Here is a 20,192-nt window from a genome sequence, read left to right on the forward strand (position 1 = left end):
GGTAAAATCTCTTAATTTAAAGCTCTTTGCCATGATCCATTTTTGAAATTAAATAAACTTAAAGCATGCCTAAATACCACATTAATCAAGTCACATGTCAAGCTGATGTTTAGTCATTAAGAAAAACTAGAATTTATAGCAGACAATCTATATAGGGGCATACACTATTTAAGACAATACATATTATTCCTGGCAGTTATGGGTGCATGGGAGGAAATGTGCTACAACAGAAATAACTCTAAACTGCTAGTACTGGAAATGTTAAGAAATATGTAATCAATTGTGTATATGTTGTTATAAATCAATATTAAACATAAATTAAATAAAAATAAGTAAAATAAGAAAAGTGCAGAGGTGAATTTCTTTGAGTTTTTTTCCTCAAAGGGGAATACAATTTCAAACCATTCTCCTAAATACCTGCATGAAATATGGGGTGTATCTATTCAATTTCCACACTGAAGCAGATATTACTGCTACACTCCTCGGAGTACCTCTGGATTGTGATCCATGATTAAAACCTCTGTAGCCCATATGTAAAAAAGTGCATTCGCCTTCACACCGAAAGTATTGCACCTGCCTTTTGAAATCCTAATTCCTAATTCCTCTTCCTCATTTCCCAGACTAATCAGTCTTTTCCCTAGGGCTCCTCATTTTGGGTCTGCGGTGCATACCTTCAGATTCTCTTGACTTTCTACAACAACTCATAACCTATATCAAATACCAATCTCCAAACAGGAAGAACACTGTCACTCCTGGTTGTATGTAACATAAAATCTGCTCCCTGAGTGAAATTTATAAATATACACATGTACATACATATTTATCTACATTAAAATAACTCACTTAAAACATCAAATGTACCGATTATGCTCTCCTCTTAACCCCCTCGAAGAATGGAGCAAGGGCGAGGAGTTGGCACATCATAGTCCAATTGTTTTGTAGCTTACATAAAGGTGGGTTCTAGAGGAACTAATGTGCGACATGAATTTTGGACTTACCAATGGATCTGGACTAAAATACAATTTTAGCTCTCAATTTTAATCTGGAAATATGGTGGACGTACTTTTGAACTTGTCTTGAAAGACCCTGATGCTCTAAAATATGCCAACCCTAGACGAATTTTGAGCAATACAGAATGGCTGGCATTGAATGGTTTAAAAGAAGATAAATACATAATAATCAGATCTGCAGATAAAGGGTGTTATTCAGTACTAATACATTTGGAGGAATAGGATTAGGAAGCAAAAAAACAAATAGAAATTACATTTTACTATAAATTAGTGAAGAGGGGGTATAACAAACTGTATAATAAACTCTGCTGCATGTTGACCAAATTGAAAAAACTTGTACTAATTAGGGATGATGAATATGGATATATGTATCATACCGATATGTATTTTCTTCTCAAAATACACATGAAAATACTCCAACTTCGAGGGGAGGGGTAACTAAATCAGAAAAAGGGTTTTAAAGCAAAACGTGGAGAATTTCATGAGAGCGCATAGATATTCAAAGGTATTTACTTACTTTTGCTGCACCTATTTGCTCTTTCCGAAACTTTTCAAGTGGGGAGATTAAGACGTCATTTGCATTTTGAATCTGCAACATAAACGATAATATTAGCAAATATGCTAAAAAGATTATCTGGTTTATACAATATTCACATTTCAAAAATGAGTAACAAACAACCAATGTTAAATAATCACTGTCAGGTAAAAAGCACCAGGGCCTGTTTAAATTGTATATATATCTGTATCTATCTATCTATCTATCTATCTATCTATCTATCTATCTATCTATCTATCTATCTATATATATATATATATATATATATATATATATATCCATATGGATTTGAGACGAGGAGAACGCCCTTTCAAGCGGGGCTTTTTGGAGACGTCGCCGCCGTCAATATTCCATATGGAAATTCATGCCAAACTTGCACCACAATAAAAGCCCTCGATTCGAAAACCAGGTGAGAGTTAATTTTTTTATTCACAGCAGGCAAGCCAGGTAGTACAGCATTACGTGTTTCAACCTATAAAAGGTCTTAATCATATGCAGCACCGAGCACCAGCTGCTTTCAACTTAACTATGCTGGGATAGTAAATTACGAGGGAGGACACAATGTACAAACACTCGATTTAAAGTAAAACTTTACAATGATTTGTTTGTTGTTAAATGCAGTTTGCAGTCAGAGCCAACTTTAGATAGTGCTTTCAAAATATAAATTGCATAGTGCAGCTATTTCAAACAATGTTCAAGCTTGTAATGCTGCGATCATAGTAATGCCGTCAGCCCTTTATAGTGTCCTCCTGAATTGCAGTAATATAAATGTAATGTCTCGGTCGATAAATATGAGAAAGAAATTGCCCATCCTTACTTGCATCAAGGAAAAATTCTGTGTCGTGCCGGTGGCAATTAAATCCTGTTTCATCTCAAAAGTGCTCGGCCTCATGCTCAAGAATGTTTGGTGCTCCACTAACCCGGCCAACGCCTGCTTTTTTAGGTCTCGCAGAGAGACCTATTGCGGTGAAACCAGAAAATTACCTAACCAGGCGGATTTCTAACAGTTCACGTGAAACACGTGACCACAAGCACGCGCATTTCCCCACATCAAAGCCTCATCAGACCCGACCTTACCATTTGCTCCTGTTTTTCCCCGCCCACTGCTTCACACTTGCCTTGAAGGCAATTTGCTTCTCCGCTCTTCAAAGGCTCTGCTCCCCACCCCCCTCCTGCTCTGCTCCCTCTACAAGTGCATGTGTTTAAACTCAGTCTCCTGTGTTTTTTCTTCACTTTAATATAACGCAAACTCGGCTTGATGGTATCGGAGCGCTTTACATGATGAGCCAGTTGCAGTGCACACAGACAGATATATTTTTATGCATGGAGAGATTAAGTGATTTGCCCAGATTCACAGGATCTTGACCCTCCCGCCGAGACTCAAACTCTGTTCCCCAGCTTCAAAAGCGACCGCTCTAGCCGTTATGCCACATCCTGTCTTGGCGGCCGTGTCTCGCATTTCCCCTCCCCCTCCCCACAGCAATGCCAAGAGCATGTTATGCTAGCACACACGGCCGTCCTTTTGCCCCCACACTCCAAACAAGTGCATGTGTTTGAACTCAGTCTCCTGTGTTTTTTCTTCACTTTAATATAACACAAACTCAGCTTGATGGAATCGGAGCGCTTTACATGAGGAGCCAGTTGCCGTGCACACACACAGTTTCTTTTTTTTAATGCATGGAGAGATTAAGTGATTTGCTCAGATTCACAGGATCTTGACCCTCCCGCCAAGACTCAAACTCTGTTCCTCAGCTTCAAAAGCGACCACTCTAGCCGTTATGCCACATCCTGTCTTGGAGGCTGTGTCTCGCATTTCCCCTCCCCCTCCCCACAGCAATGCCAAGAGCATGTTATGCTACCACATTCTCACCTTCATTCTCTGCCACACGTGGTTGGTGTCTGTTGGCTCTAGCACATACGGCCGTCCTTTTGCCCCCACACTCCATACAAGTGCAGGTGTTTGAACTCAGTCTCCTGTGTTTTTTCTTCACTTTAATATAACGCAAACTCGGCTAGATGGTATCGGAGAGCTTTACATGATGAGCCAGTTGCAGTGCACACACAGATACATTTTTATGCATGGAGAGATTAAGTGATTTGCCCAGATTCACAGGATCTTGATCCTCCCGCCGAGACTCAAACTCTGTTCCCCAGCTTCAAAAGCGACCGTTCTAGCCGTTATGCCACATCCTGTCTTGGAGGCTGTGTCTCGCATTTCCCCTCCCCCTCCCCACAGCAATGCCAAGAGCATGTTATGCTACCACATTCTCGCCTTCATTCTCTGCCACACGTGGTTGGTGTCTGTTGGCTGTACTCCATGTAAGCTAAATATGGACCCACCTGTACATATTTAGGAAGCGAGTTTGACCAGGTTGTTTCCGATTTGGAATTGTTATACACTTTTAGACTTATTTTTGACTATATAGTTAAAATGTTGTGAGGCACAAACGCTCGCTCCTATTATCTTCCACTGCATACAGTATCATATGTAAGTTCAGTTTTTCCACCAAGCTAAAATAATGTGTCCAACACTTGTTTTTTGCTGTTCTGGAAAATGTTTTCCCTGTTCATTTCATGCTGGTGTGGTGCAGCCTCCCCGTGTAGTAAAGCCTGCGAAACCCTTTCTCTCTTGCTGGTCCTAACAACTCATTCCTTGGTGGCCCTGGGAGCTTCGAGTCATTCTACAGTTATGTGAGCTCTGATGGACCTTTGCCAACTGTTCATCTGTTATACTTTGACTGTGGGTAATTATTTCTGTCCTCTGGCACGACGCTGCAAACCCTACAGTTGTCTAACACAGGATATTGTTTTATGTTTATAAACATTGGAACTGCACCACCTATGATCCCATTTTAATAGCGAATATTTTTCAAATAACTAAAGACAGCAGACACGACATTAAGCTCGGGTGCTGGACGCATTTTTTCAGCACCACCACAGCATCACTCAGCACCACCACATTATCACTCAGCACCACCACATTATCACTCAGCACCATCACATTATCACTCGGCACCACCACATTATCAGTCAGCACCACCACATTATCACTCAGCACCACAACAGCACCATTCAGCACCACAACAGCATCACTCAGCACCACTACAGCATCACTCAGCACCACTACAGCATCACTCAGCACCACCACACCACCACTCAGCACCACCAGAGCACCACTCAGCGCCACCACAGCACCACTCAGCACCACCACAGCACCACTCAGCGCTACCCCAGCATCACTCAGCACCACCACAGCACCACTCAGCACTACCACAGCATCACTCAGCACCACCCCAGCATCACTCAGCACCACCACAGCACCACTCAGCACCACCACAGCATTACCCAGTGCCACCCCAGCATCACTCAGCACTAACACAGCACCACCACAGCACCACTCAGCACCACCACAGCATCACTCAGCGCCACCCCAGCATCACAGCACCACCACAGCACCACTCAGCGCTACTCCAGCATCACTCAGCACCACCACATTATCACTCAGCACCACCACAGCACCACTCAGCACCACCAGAGTACCACTCAGCACAACCACAGTATCACTCAGCAGCACCACATTATCACTCAGCACCACCACAGCACCACTCAGCACCCCCACAGCACCACTCAGCACCACCACAGCATCACTCAGCACCACCACAGCACCACTCAGCACCACTCAGCACCACCACAGCACCACTCAGCACCACCACAGCATCACTGAGCGCAATTCCAGGTTATAGGTGTCACATTTGCGAAAGTTATAACTATTGGCATTGTAAATAACAAAGCTTTAATTTAGCTATTTTCAAAACCAACACACAAATAAAAGAATTGTCATTTACAAGACCAATAGCTCAAACTTTCCTAATGCGAGACCTATTGCATTGCAAATGCTTTTTTTCCTTGATGGAAGTAAGGATGGGCAATTTCTTTCTCATATTTATCGACTGAAACATTAAATTTATATAACTGCAATTGAGGAGGACACTATGAAGTACTCATGAACACAAGTGTAAAGCATTATGAATGTTGCAGTCCGATTACGGACATCACTATGATCGGAGGCATCGATCAAGCGCAGCTCGATGGAGGGGCCTCCACCTCACATCCAAACAGCCTTGGGGAAGGCAGTCAAGTGGTGTGGTTTGAAAGATTTGCTGGGCTGGCATGGGAGGGTGTCCTGTCAGATAGCTCAGTGTATAATTCCAGAAGGAAATTAGGCTATCCAGCAGAGGCTGCAAAACCAAGCATCCGTCACTGCCTGACCCAGGGTGCCTAGAGATTCACGCACAGGGTGGGGTGCATTTTACGGATTAAAGTTGTTGGGCCAACCAGTGAGCAACCAGGGCACCAGCAGACGACACCCCCTTTAAAAAAAAAGGAAAGGGAAATATATATATAGGCGAAGTGACAAAAAGGATGGGGAGAGCTGCAGGGAGACGTAAGCCTCCCCGCGGCCTGGTGCCTTTGAAGGGGTACATTTGTTGGTAAGGAGGCACACCCGCAGGGCGGTGTGCAGGAGGAAGGCCACTCACCTTGGGATGTCTTACGGCAGGATGAGCAGGCCGGACGGGGGAGCAAGTGAAGACGGCCCTCGCAGCCCAAACCCGCCGAATGGCAGGGCACACAAATGAACAAACAAGGTAGCGGGTTGGGGTCTAACTTAAGGGAGAGGCTACCCCCCACACAATCAGCGTGAGAACTAACAGGGAACATCATGACCCCATAAATTCGCATGCACGATGGCCTGAACAAACTAGGAGGTGTCACAAGTATGGTAGACAGATAACAGAACCTGATCGTGCTATGTCAGAAATGATTTATGACCTGTCACATGATTTACAGGCTTGTCAAAATGATTTATGACTGCGAATAGATGGATTGATGATCTGCCGTGTCTATGATTTATGAGCTTGTCAAAATGATTTATGGTGTCCCGTGACGTCATTTCATGGCCAGGTCATACTGGGTTATGACACAGTAATTAAACGTAAGCAGTGCATGTAATGCCAAATAAACTGCGGGCAATATATACCACTAGAAAACAAGAGATACACATGTTGGTAAACTTTATTGCAAAAGATATGTGTAGAAGGATATGAATGGCAGTTTGGGAGTGGGCCCAGTGCAGAGGTTATGCCCATCTTAGGAATGTGTGTAGTGTATTTTACTAAACTATTGTTAGCTGTCCAGAGGCCTGATACAAGATGTCTTACACTGGCAAATGTATAGCTGTCAAACTTTAGACTTATTATTGTAGGTCATGTGATGTGTTTAACATGATAATTCCAATAAGGTGAATAGAAAATTGTCCACAGGTATAGCTTGTTGAATTATTTCAAGACTACAAGTCCTATAGGACGGTGTCACAATGACTGTATGACGCCATCAGTGTTGTCATCAATGATGTAACTTAAGATGTCATTAGTAGTGTCACCAATTATGTAATTTAAGATGTTATGAATGAAGTAATATGAGAGATTGTTAGCAGGGGTGTATATTATAGTTAGCTCAGTAAACTACAATTGGTGAATTTCAGTATTTTATGGCTTTTAATATTAGTATTTACCTTATTTCAACACTTAACTATAAAGTCATTTTAACCAAGCTGCTCCCCAATGAACAATGTTTTATTTGCTGTTTCCAATTTCTTACGAGCTGCTTTGAGGTCTAGGCGTTCTAGACCGGACTGATTTAAGTATTGTTGTAAACGGGGTGCTTTTTATCTGTTTTTTATTGTTATCTGGTATTTATTTTAACAAATTTTAACAATTTGTATTTTATGCACATGAGCTACATAAGTATGGTTTTATGTGGTGTGCGATCTGCTCTTTTATGGTTGTTTTTGTAAACCGAATAAAGATTTTATGATGATCATGATAAAAAGGCAAGTATATCAATCATTACTTTGGCCCCCATCCAGTCCAAACAATACAGGATGTATTAAACTGAGCAGGGCTCCATAACATCCCCCGAAATCCAATGTCCCACTGTCACCCACACTGAGGCCAATGACAAGTTGAAACCTGCAGTGATCTCACCTTGAAGACAGTTCTCTGCCAGGGCATCTCCCAACCAAAATCATATACCAAGAGGGCAGGGCCCCCCTCATTTTCTATCCCTTTCACAGCTACATGCAGCATCTGGCTAAGACCAGGGGGAATGATGCAAACCACTTTATGTGTTAGGGGATGTGTGAATTTGCAGAACTCTGATGCTAAGGGGGTTTGTAGTCTCCATTGTCTACTTTGTTAATGTCTAGTAGATGTCTTATCCCATACAACCAGTCCAGGTACGCTGGCACCTCTTTTGTTTTCCATCTAGCTGAGAATGACTGTCATGTCACCAGCAGTGTCTATGCGAGCATCTGTGCCATCATAGAATAGAGTTGAAATACTCAGCTTGTCACCCAATGGATGTCTTAGGAGATAGATGCCATATGCCCCATCAATAATGCCTAATAACCTTTCCCAGTATCTAGCCAAGTTGGGGCATCTCCAGAAATATGGAGGAGTATACTCTAAATGGTACACCCCAGCCAATATGTATTGGAGGAGTCTAGTATGACACTTCCAGAGTCTAGCTGGAGTACAGTGCCAGTGGTACAAAAACTTATATTGCACATCCCTGCCCGCCACGCACTTCACTCTATTTGTAGCTCAACTCTGTATTCCTCCATCAACTTTGTGTGGAATTCCTTTTCCAATGTAATTGGAACATGGCCCTGTGAACAGAACCCCCAGCAACCGGTATGTATTTAGCCTCATCATAGACCTCAGAAGGCATACAGAAATTTGTCTATGCCCCCTTTCTCTCTCTGCACTCAATCGTACCTCTCTTTTTCTCCATATAGCCTTCCTCACTCCTCCTATCTCCTTATTTCGATTTTGTTTCTATCTACTTGTGTATTCTTATTTCTTCTCTTTCTTACCAATTTTCTTTCCTATCTTCTTTTTCATTTTCTTTTTTCTGGGCTCACCCTTTGCCGTACATTACCCAACCGACAGTAACTCCTTTCTCCAGCCTTTGCTCATGTGGAAGAGAAGCAGGCTCTCGAAAACAAAACCACTGGTCAGGTTAAAGTTTAGAGAGGGTAAGTCATGGTGGTCTCCCTCCCACCCAGGGGCCACAATACCACTGCACTGAATTCTCCACTGATAGCTACATTCCTGCCTAAAACTCTTGAGTTTTGCAAAATAGGTCTAGTGTGGATGGGTGCATTCCAGATTTTAAAGGTAAATCCATACTTTACAATTTAATTTAGATTCATTGTATGCAAATGAATCTTATATGGATATCTAAATATTATGGCTTGCATTTGGCACTGCTGGACCTGCTTTTCTCGTTTATATATAGAGTACCGGATAAATCCTCTGTGTCTACCTACTTGGACTGCTATAAATGGAGCATTTACTTATTTTATAAAATGCTAGTGCTACACTACCATAAAGGTATGAGTGTGTGGTACATCATAACAACAACTGAGAAGAAGAGCATCTCTTACAAAGGGTACAAATCAGCAATATCATTTTGAGCTCCCCTGTAGAACAATGCAGAGAGAAGCACCCGTGTATTTAACCTCATTGTAAAACGTGCCTATGGTTATATGTGTGCATTTAATTAATTAACAAAATGTGTGTACACGGTACATCAATTTACATACATCTATACACATAACTGCTTTTTGCACCAGTGTGTAAGTCTTTTAAATCGATCCCAAATTCTGCGTACAGTAGACAACAGAAACACTGGAGCACTGAATGTAGCCAAAAAGCAAAAATATAAAGAGGGTACGGATATGTTCTGAGAATGGATATATTTCCAGTAAGGAGAACAAGTCACACATTCACTGAATTTGAGCTGCGAACAAATAAGAAAAGAAACCCAGCTGTAAGGCTGGTTTGTTTACTTGAAACAAGCAACAAACAATCCTTTATAAATACAGGAAACGTCACACTTGATACATTGATCCAACAATCAAAAAGGAAAGCAGGAGCCAAAGAAAAAGTGGAAACATCCTTAGTATAAGCCACATACAGTTTATAAGATGCATGCTATTAATAAGAACAAACATTTCTAAAAGCATGTTAATTACCTTCTTATGTCGTGTGCACAGCCACGTCACAGAATGTTCCTGGTGCATTTTAATTCAGTGCAATTTATGGGACTCTAACAAACGAAACCTGATGTTTCATGCTTAAGATTGAACTCAGAGATATTTTTTTACATTAAGAGCCCATCTAACTCCTGCCATATATCAAACAACAGTTGTGATTTTTTTTTAACCAGCGTCCATGTTTTGAACTTTCCCAGGCACTTCAAGACTAAAATATGTTCCACATGTTGTTTCTGCCGATAGAGGGTCCATTTTTGTTTTCTGTGAAAAGTCCAATGTGCCTAAAAATTGTACATGCAGAGTTTGCCAACCTTTAGAACAGAAAAGAAAGGCTAGACAAAGTAGGGAACAGCATTCTGGCAACTCATTCTGAGAGGTTTTAAACCATCGTAAAAGAAAATAAAGGAAGTAAACTTTGTACCTCCACTGGAACAAAAGCTAATATGTGTAAAATACAAATATTTTGATAAAGAACGATACATTTAAACTTAATGAACGTAATCATGATATTTGGAAAGCATGAAATTCACCAGTTAAAACGGTCTGGGATAGATAATAGGTCCAGGCACCAAAATAAATAAGTGGCCTACATTAGGGAATCAGAAAGCTTAAGTGGCCCACGTTTCCAAATGAGGTCAGCTTTCAACTGGTATTTGACAAGGTATGGGAAACTGCAAGAATGTGTGCTTGCTGCAGGCAGTGTTTGTGGTAATGTCAGGGAAATCGACAGCAAAAAATGGCCCAGCAGACTATAACATAGGCCCACAAATAACTAATAATAAAAACGGGCCACACACTGACTTGTCCGACTAACCGTTCTGGTACTGCCAGACTACCCTTTTTTTTTTTGCAGTTTTATATAGCGCAAACTTGACCCGAATCGGGTATCAGAGCGCTTTACAAAGCACCAGTTGCATTACATGAGGACACATTCATTTTTGTTAGGCACAGGGAGATTAAGTGATTTGCCCAGAATCACAGGATATTCAGCGTCATTGCAGAGACTCGAACCCAGTTCCCCAGATTCGAGGTAACTGCCCTAGCCGTTGGGCCCACTCCTAATGGCCAGCCCGGTCCTGATTGGGTCTCCCCGCTCAAGCAGGCCGTAGCAACTGGACGTAAAGAAAGAAAATGTCCTTCTTCCTCACTGGAAGAACAACACTGAATTTGAAAATGGCAGAGACTTATCTGAGCTGAGGTTTCTGGTTAAGGCCGGCAAAGAAGGATAAATACAGTTCCCAACATGAGCCAGTAGCCCATTTTATTTGTATATTGAAGAGAACCTTCGCAACAGTGTTGGGCAGACGTGAGGAGTTGAGCATTTGCTAGTGGCCGCCCTCCTTCGGTCTGGGCAAGTGTAGACCCGAATAAACTTTTGTGATGTAAAATAAGTAAGATGCTGAACTCCCTTTTGAGGAGTAAAGGAACTGTGTGGAGGTCGTCTCAAGGTAGTGAGATCCTCCACTCCCACGAACCATCAGATCCCTGTAGCTCAGCTGGCCAAGGAGATAAACAGTTGTCTGGCTTGTGGAGCTGCAAAAACTCTTTTGTAAGTCCTCAATAGCCACCTCTGACTCACCCTGTACCATCTGAATGCGTATATCTGCCTTTCTTGGTCTTAAAGAGATAAAAAGATTCATAACCTTCTTTTTTTTAAAAACCTTGTTTAATGTTGTTACAAAACATAGAATTATACAACCATCAAATTTACTTAAACACATGAGGCAGGGTATACATAAATCAAGCATCCCTTTTCTATGAACTTCCTCTTGAATCCTTTAGTTGTTCAGGGTGCTTGTATCTTCATGGCCTCCTATCCACTGTGGTGGATATGGTTTTTCCTGGACATTTAACATTATTGCTCTCATCTTCATTACACAAACCAATAATGACAGTACTAATCTGGTTGGGTACAGGGTATACATCTCAGCTTATTACTGTGGCAATAGGGAGAAAGTGACTTTGAGGCATGCCGTAGTGACAGCTGCTTTGGTTAAGGCCCTATCCATGTCTTTGTTATCCAACCCTGAGGGGAAGCTCACTAAGTGGCCTTTCTTTATAATGCTACTATTACGTACGGACCTATAAACCTATATCCACTCATAGTCATTGATATTTCTCATCAGTTTTTCCCATCACGGAGAAGGGCTGCAGCAATACCCCAATAGTATTCAGAATCATCTCATTGGAAGGAGTTAGGTGTCCTGCCAATGGCTCCTTATGCTTCCAGAGATATTATTGTTTTGAGTCATGTTTGGTCCCCAAATCTTAAATTAAGTTCCCAGGTGTAACTGGTGAACCAAGGGCTCTTTTGGATATGTTCTGTTTTTTTGGGTGCGTTTGCCACTTAAAGATTTCAATCAGAAAAAGTGTTCCTGAGATATCAGCTTCTGAAGGTATGCACTGCAGAAAACATCATAGTGGGTGCTGACAAACTAATACACGCACACCCACTGCTAGTCATTTGGGACTTTTTCAAATGTCTCTTAAGGTTTCTGCTCCGTCCTGCTTGGATTCTGCTTACTGAATCCTCAATCTCCATCGACCTGGACACTGAGACTCTTGGGACCCTAAATGTATTACTGACTTTACTGGGTGGAATCCTTGTTTCACTGGTACATTTTTGGATTATGGATTTCACTGTCAAGACCCAAGCATTATTGAAACAGAGGGCCAGACATCTCATTGTGAGTTTTCTACATTGCATTTTGCTTGGCTGACTCCTCTGTCTCACTGATCTGAAGACTTTATTAGGAAACATTAAATTAACCCCTTCACTGCGGCGGCTATTCCGCCGCAGTGCTAAGGGGGCGGGGCGGCCGCGCGGCGGCCGCGTGCTGGTGACGGAACCGATCCGTCACCAGCCTCGGTTGAGCTGTGCTCATGACGGAGCGGTTCCGTCATGGCCCGCCCCGCTCAATAGAACGCTCAACACAGGCGCGGAATTCGCACCGCGCAGGCGTTCCGAACGGGCCATGACGGAACCGCTCCGTCATCAGCACAGCGCACCCGCAGCTGATGACGGAGCGGTTCCGTCATCAGCGTCCAAGGGGTTAAAAAAGAAGTGCCCTAAAGTTCTCTGAATAGACCCAAGTACCACCCTCGAGGATGGCATAGGCCATCCTGCCAATGCTACAAACAATGTAGCACCTACAACTTAAATGATATAAAATGTTTGAGGGTCGTATTTCAGTTTCTGGCGGTGCTAGGGCCTTCAGGGTTTAGATTTATGTCACATTTCTAACAGCTCATGTCCAGCTAATAAAAGTCCAAGTCATCATGAAGATACAGCACTCAATGGGAGACGCTGAGCTTGAGTGTAATTTTGTGTGGTGCCACTCTGTATCAGAGTTTTAAACATCTCTCACCAAGTTTAATTTTCCGTGACTGCTTATCTTTGCTATCCCTGGAGAGTCAAGTGCATTTGGTAATTTAATTGAAGTGAAATAGTAGTGGTGGCCATTGGACACAACTGGTGAACAAAATTACCTACACAGTATACTTCAACCTAAGAGATTGCATGTTGCACACAATCCAAAATATTCATGAAAATAGCAATAATAACAATACTCTAGGGTCCCCGTGAAAAGTTGGAACCAATTGCGACTGTAGTTGAGTCTACTGCACTGTGGAGACTATGCGTACCTCGTCTAGCTGGTCGAATAGGAGGATGAACTAATAATACATACATAGATGTCTATACACAAAGGCCACAATTTGAACAGTGACAACGTATCCTTTTTTTAATCTCTGTGAAGGATCAACAGGAAGTTTGGTAAAGCTGATAGGGAAATCTTGTAAACAGAATAAAAGACGTACTTAAACTATGTACTGCGACTGGATAGCAGATAACACAACACTTTCAAGTCACTTTCTGAAGTCACCAGAAAAGTGCTTAAATAAGATCGGAACCAGTCAAAGGGGATTATGGGAGATTGAATCAAAGTTGTCCCTCTACAATAAACCACCAGTACATGAGGTTGGAAGAAGGAAGAAGAGAGGGAAAAGAGACAGAGAGAGCGCACATAGCGACTAATGGCCAGATTAAATACTTTCATTGCGAATGCGGAAAATGCTAGAGGCCCCATATTCTTAAATATATACATTTTTTTAACTATTAATGTTGTCTCATGTGTACCTGTTTAAGAGTACCGTATTTTCCGGCGTATAAGACGACTTTTTAACCCCTTAAAATTTTCTGGGAAGTCGGGGGTCGTCTTATACGCCGGGTACCAAAATTGGCGGTTTGTTTCACATAGCGCGGACTTCACCCGAAGGTGTCAGACCGCTTCTCAATTGAAAATGGTGGCGCTTAGGGAACTCCAGCACAACAACGAAGAACGTAGGCGATGGTGGCACTGTGCAACAACACGATATCAGCCCGTCGCCAGGCACTGAAAGCGGTCTTGAAAATAAATTACAGTTACGATATCAGCCCGTCACCAGGCACTGAAAGCGGTCTTGAAAATAAATTACCGGTACAGTTACGATATCAGCCCGTCGCCTGCCAGAGGCAACTCAAACACTGCGCAATTATCAAAAGCAAACAAATGGCGCCGTGAGCCCTACCTAGACTGCAGCTGCACATCCCCAGGCAGACGAGGCGCTCCTCCACATGTGCTGATCTCTCTCTCCTTCCATAATTCTTACGCTCATCGGAAGGAGAGGAGCGTCAGTACCACATGATCTCCTCAGTCCATGGAGATAGAAAGGGGACTGTAGGACGTTAGGAAGTGGGGGTAGTCTTATACGGCGAATATAGCATGAAACCTACATTTTGACAATAAAAGTAGGGGGTCGTCTTATACGCCGGGTCGTCTTATACGCCGGAAAATACGGTAGGTTTCAAAAACAACAGAACAAAAAACCTATTATTACATAAATACAGTTTGCTCAACAGCTTGTCTTTAAGCAAATTGTGGCTAAAGTTAAGGTTAAGGCTTAACTTTTAAGAATTTCATTTCCATTTTAGGCTTTAATTTTTTTACTACAATACACTTTAGCACTATTGGCTCATAAAGATGTAAAAGCATTCTAATGAAAATGTGTATAGTTGTTTTTTAAACAAATCATTTAAATATATAAATATATATTATGATCTATAGCTGTATTTATGCATGAGAGTGGTAAGACATTGGGCCAAACAAAGCAAAATTTAAGCACACAACACAGCACGCACGAAGCATAAGCCATAACAGGTAAGTGGAATTTAGGTGCAGGTGGAAGTTTTCTGACCGTGTTTCACAGAATATCATTGTGAGATTTAAAATCAGGATTAGTGAATATTTCTGCTAATCGATTTTGCAAAAGATGGCAGTCCGCCGGGATGGTAGAACAACTGCAATCATAACTGCATTTTGCCAGAAGTGGGATCTTGGGAGTGTAGATTTCTGGGTAATCATAAACGGATTAAAAGGTCATTTTCCACCATGAGAATACACAACATTTTACTGTTGGAAAAAGATGAAATAAGTGCCTTTAAAAGGCGAGAAAGGAAATGTATACCCCATGTTTCATGGGGTGAAAAAAGAATACAGTGTTTTGCATAGATTCGCAATACATACTCCACTAGATTGTCTGTCCAGTCTAGTTTTAAAATGTGTCCACAATTCCAAGCTTAGTTCCAGTGCAGTTTGTAAATTATCAAAAAGCCCAAATAGCTGCATTTGAGATGAATGACAGATTATTTAATTTAGTTTCTTCGGTGAATCGGGTCCATAATAAATAAACTAATGTAAAGCCTGGTTGGAGGGAAAAGTCCCTTGCATGGAGATGGACATGCACACCTGCCCTGAGTGCTGCTGACGCAATAATGTCTAGAGCCCTGGTGATGATTTGGGTTCTCATGGGTGAACAGAGATCATGTATGTACACCATGACATAGGCTTGTCTCATGGATTTTTTTTTTTTTTTTTTTAAATATATTTTTATTGCAGGAATTAGTAAATCGTTACAATACCGACCAGCATTGTATCACAGGCAATATCAACATAGTAAAACCCTCTGGCCCCCCACCGTAAGTTTCGTACACAGCCATCCGGCCCACAACCCTGGGGTCGGGCGGCGATATGCAATGGGGGCTCAGCAGGATGCTTGAACTGGTCCGGATGATCCACTGTCCGTCATCTGCTTTTCCAAACAAGCCTATAAACCCAAAAGAAAACCCCCACCCTAAAAATACTACTAACCAAAAGAAACCCCACCCAACCATGCCACCAGCGCTTGGGAGCTACCGCCACAGGATCTGCCATGGGACCCACGGGGAAAGCAATAGAACTAACAGTGCAAATGTTTACCGGGACTCAGGGCGAGTCGCTTCTTCACCTTCAGAGTCGCTGGGGGCACAATAATCCCTGAGGGCCTGCACCAACATTTCCCACTCCAGCGCGGCCTCCTGCGCCTTCTCATTACGCTGCCTCCAAGCCAGTTGATATCTCAGCGCGCTCTCCCCCGCCGCCCACTTCAAAAGCTCACTGTGCCATCTGCTGCCTGTCGGACCAACTCGTGCCTTCCAGTTCCTGGTCACCTCTCGTTTAGCAAGGAGGAGCCCTAGGTCGATAAATTTACTAGAAATTTTATTCCTGGGGGTATGGGGGAACCAGTGTAGGAGCCCCACCGCCGCATCAAATGATAAGGATCTCCCCGTCACCTCCTCCAGGGTCTTCTCTACTTCCTGCCAGTAAGATGACAATCCCGGACAGGCCCATAACATGTGTAGGAGGTCCGCTTCCTGAACTGGGCACCTAGGGCATTCCGCCGAATTCGTGGCAAAATACCGTCTAATTTTTACTGGGGTCAGGTACGCTCTATGGAGAACGTAATAGTGGACCAGCTGGAAACGGGCGTTACGTGTGCCCTTCCAGGCTCGTCTCACCAACTGGGCCCAGGTCGTCTCCGGGATCTCCCTGCCAATGTCCTCCTCCCAGCGGTTTCTCAGAGTGGTGAGGGGAGCCAACCCTTCGCTAATCAACCTGCCGTAAAGGCAAGTGACCGCCTTCACCGTGCCCGCAGACATCATCACGTACTGGCACACCTGAGATAAGGGGGGTTCCTCCTGCCCGCTCTTCCAGTGTGCCTGGATTGCTCGGACACGGGCCGAGTGCAGCAGAAAATCACCACGGGGGATCTCGAAGCGGTCGATAAGATCCTGGAAGGACAAGAGCGCTCCGTCTTCGTACAGATCTCCAACCAGCTGTAAGCCGGCATCCTCCCAGGCCACCAAACGTGACCAATCCCCTCCATGGGGGAGGGCCGTCAGCATCCCCAACGGTATTTCAGGCGCATATGGTGTTCTCAGTTGGCCCCGGGCGTGAGCCCGATTCCAACACAGGCGGACAGTCCGCTCCTCCATCGGCAAATCCCGCAGAGCCAAACGTTGTCGCAGCGCTATAAAGGAGAGAACATGCCTGGCCATGCCCGTTCCCCTCCTGTCTTCCGGGCCCCGGAATTCCCTGGCGATCTCCTGGGTGAAGGTCTGGAGCTGCGCCGCTAGATAATACTTTTCAAAATCCGGCACCGCGAGCCCCCCTTCGTCCTTCGGCCTCATCAGGGTTTTGAGGGCTACCCGCCGGCGGCCCGACCCCCAGAGGAATCCGACCACCATAGAGCGTAACAGTCGAAACGTGGCCGGTGGGACCCAGATCGGTAGAGTCCGAAAGTAATATAATAGCCGGGGAAGCGCCACCATTTTAAGCAGGGCGATCCGTCCCGCCACCGAAAGCGGCAGCGTGGCCCAAAAGTCCATGCAGCCTCGAAGTGCTCGAATGCTGCGGGCAATGTTCCCATCCAGGAGGTCGGGTTGGTCGTGATAGACGAACACCCCAAGGTACTTAAAGCAGTCGGGTTCCCATCTAATCTCCCTATGTAGGGTAGGGGCGGGAGCACCTTTGCGTACCGGAAAGAGACAGGTCTTGGACCAGTTCACTCGGAGGCCCGAAACCTCTCCAAACTCTGTGAGCGCCACCGCCGCTCCACGTAAAGCGTCAAGCGGGTCCTCTAGGAAGAGCAACAGGTCGTCAGAATACAGCGAAACATAATGCGGGCCCGCCGGCGTCCACAAGCCCGTATAGTGGGCTCCCGAACGAAGGTGCAGCGCGAGTGGCTCCACCGCCAGCGCAAAGAGAAGTGGGGACAATGAACACCCTTGCCGCGTGCCTCGTTCTACCGGATACTGTGAGGAAATCAGTGGGCCCGCCCGGACCCTGGCTGATGCAGAGGCATAGAGAACCGCGGTCCATCTGACAAAGCCCTCCCCGAGGCCGAATCTCCGCAGCACCGTGCAAAGGTAGTCCCACTCGAGGCTATCAAAAGCCTTCTCTAGGTCCACCGACAAGACGACCGGGGACGGGGCATCCACAAATGGTTCCCCCAGCAAACGGAACAGCCTGCGAATATTCATAGTCGTGTTTCGCCGTGGGATGAAACCAGCTTGGTCTTCATGCACTAGGGAACTCATGTGTCCCAACAGCCTCGAGGCCAAGATGCTGCTCAGTATTTTATAGTCCACCGTCAACATCGATAGGGGACGGTAAGATCCCGGGTCGGATGAGTCTCGTCCCGGTTTGAGGAGAGGAACCACCAGCGCCTCACACATCGAGCTCGGGAGTCGCCCCAGCCTCTTCGCCTCCCTGTAGACCACCAACAATCGAGGGGCTAGGAGATCAGCGTAAGCTGCATAAAACTCCACGGGTAGGCCATCCAGGCCCGGGGTCTTGTTTCTCGCCATCCGTTTAATGGCCCCGCGGATCTCCCCCAATTCAATGTCGGACCCCAGGGCCTTCGCCACTTCTTGCTCCACTGCGCGAAGCTCCAGTGGACGTAGATAATTATCGAGCCGGGCAGGGTCTCGTGCGGAGCGACTGCGGTACAAACGTTCATAATAATGCCGGAAGCAGCTAAGAATCTCCGGTTGAGTGTGTACCTGGGTGCCGTTTGCCTCACGCATACTTGTCGTCAATTGGGACTGGCGCGTAGGGTTGGCCAACCATGCCAGCAGCGCGCTCGATCTGTCCCCCTCTGCGATGGATCGGACCGTATAGGCTTTATAATCAAAACAGCGGAGCCGTTCGACCTCTGCCGCTACCTTTTCCCTCGCCTCCGCCGTTCGCACCTGTAATTCCGGGTGTCCAGGGCGGCGAATTTCAAGCTCGCGGAGTTGCTGGTCCGCCGCAACTAAGTCAGCCAGAATAACGCGCCTCATGCCCACTTTCTTAGAAATACAGTAACCCCTCACCACTACCTTAAAAGCGTCCCATTCTAACGCTCGTGTACTCGCGGTGCCGCCGTTGGACGCAAAATATTCCAATATCTTGTCTCCCAGGTCCGCTCTGAAAACACTGTCCTCAAGAATCTCGGGTCGCAACTTCCAGGTGGGCACCGCCGGCGCCCCGGGGAACCAGCGAAGGTCCAGCAGGAGCGGGTTATGGTCTGAAATGGTTCTGGACAAGTACTCAGATCGGACCGCTGCCGAAACCAGTTCGGGCGACCCAAGAAAGCCATCCAGTCGGACATGCAACTCATGCAGGCCCGAGAAGTATGAATAATCCCTAGATGCGGGGTGATGCGCCCTCCAGATGTCCGTCAAACCCCATCGGGTCTGCCAATCCTGACGACCCTTAGCCGTGCGACGAACCGGAGAATCGGGAAGTGGTGGATGGGAGCGGTCAATATCCACGTCCACTACGGAGTTGAAGTCTCCCCCAAGCAGAAGGGGCCCTGAGAAGAAGTGGGCCAACGAGCCCGACAACCTGGAAAGGAAGGCAGTCTGGTCCACATTAGGAGCATACACACAGCAAACGTTCAAGTCCCTCCCTCCCAGAGTGCCCGAGATGGCCACGTAACGCCCCTCTGGATCTATCGCTGTTCTCATGACTTGGAAGGGGACCCCTGCTCTGATCCATATTAGCGCCCCTCTGGCATACGCGGAGTACGACGTGGAAAAGACCTGCCCCCTCCATCTACGCTGTAGCGCCGCCCCTTCCGCCTTGGTCAGATGAGTTTCCTGCAGCAGCGCCATTTGCACTCCCCTACGCACTAAATAAGCGTGGACTTTGTGGCGCCTGGACATAGTATGAAGCCCCCTTACGTTCCAAGTAACACATTTCAAGTTAGCAACATCAGCCATTGTCCCATATTGTTCTCGCACAGTCTCCCCGTCCGGGCTCCCACAAAGAAAAGACATTATCCATCCCAGCACTGATGGCGGCCATTTTCCCCAACCAAAACCAAACAACCCAAGAACAAACCGAACCCCCTCCCTCCCACCCCAGAACAGGACCCAAACTGCACCATCCAGATCCCATCCAAACCTCGCCTTCTATCAACCCAATAACCCCTACTACTCCTACGGTCGCCACCGTAGGAAGGCCTTAAAGGCCAGGTGCGGGCCGGGCGGAGGCAGTGGGCCCTCGACGCTCAGGCCACCAGGACTAAAACAAGCCCTAAACAGTACCAAAAACCCCTCGGGGCAGAAACAGGGGCACCCCACCCCTCCCTCCCTCTTTGTCAG

At 45.4% G+C, this 20,192-nt stretch overlaps 1 protein-coding gene across 2 annotated transcripts in view; it reads right to left on the reverse strand.

Annotated features, from left to right (window-relative positions):
• Positions 1 to 20,192, reverse strand: part of ARHGAP42 (Rho GTPase activating protein 42) — a 664,758-nt gene that overhangs the window by 286,774 nt on the left and 357,792 nt on the right. For both annotated transcript variants that reach the window (XM_086935288.1, XM_086935287.1), the window contains exon 4: positions 1,528 to 1,599. In XM_086935288.1, coding sequence (XP_086791414.1) covers positions 1,528 to 1,599 — 72 coding nt within the window. The remainder of the gene's footprint in view (positions 1 to 1,527; positions 1,600 to 20,192) is intronic.

Source organism: Lissotriton vulgaris, chromosome 8 (assembly GCF_964263255.1).
Source record: "Lissotriton vulgaris chromosome 8, aLisVul1.2, whole genome shotgun sequence".
NCBI lineage: Eukaryota > Metazoa > Chordata > Amphibia > Caudata > Salamandridae > Lissotriton > Lissotriton vulgaris.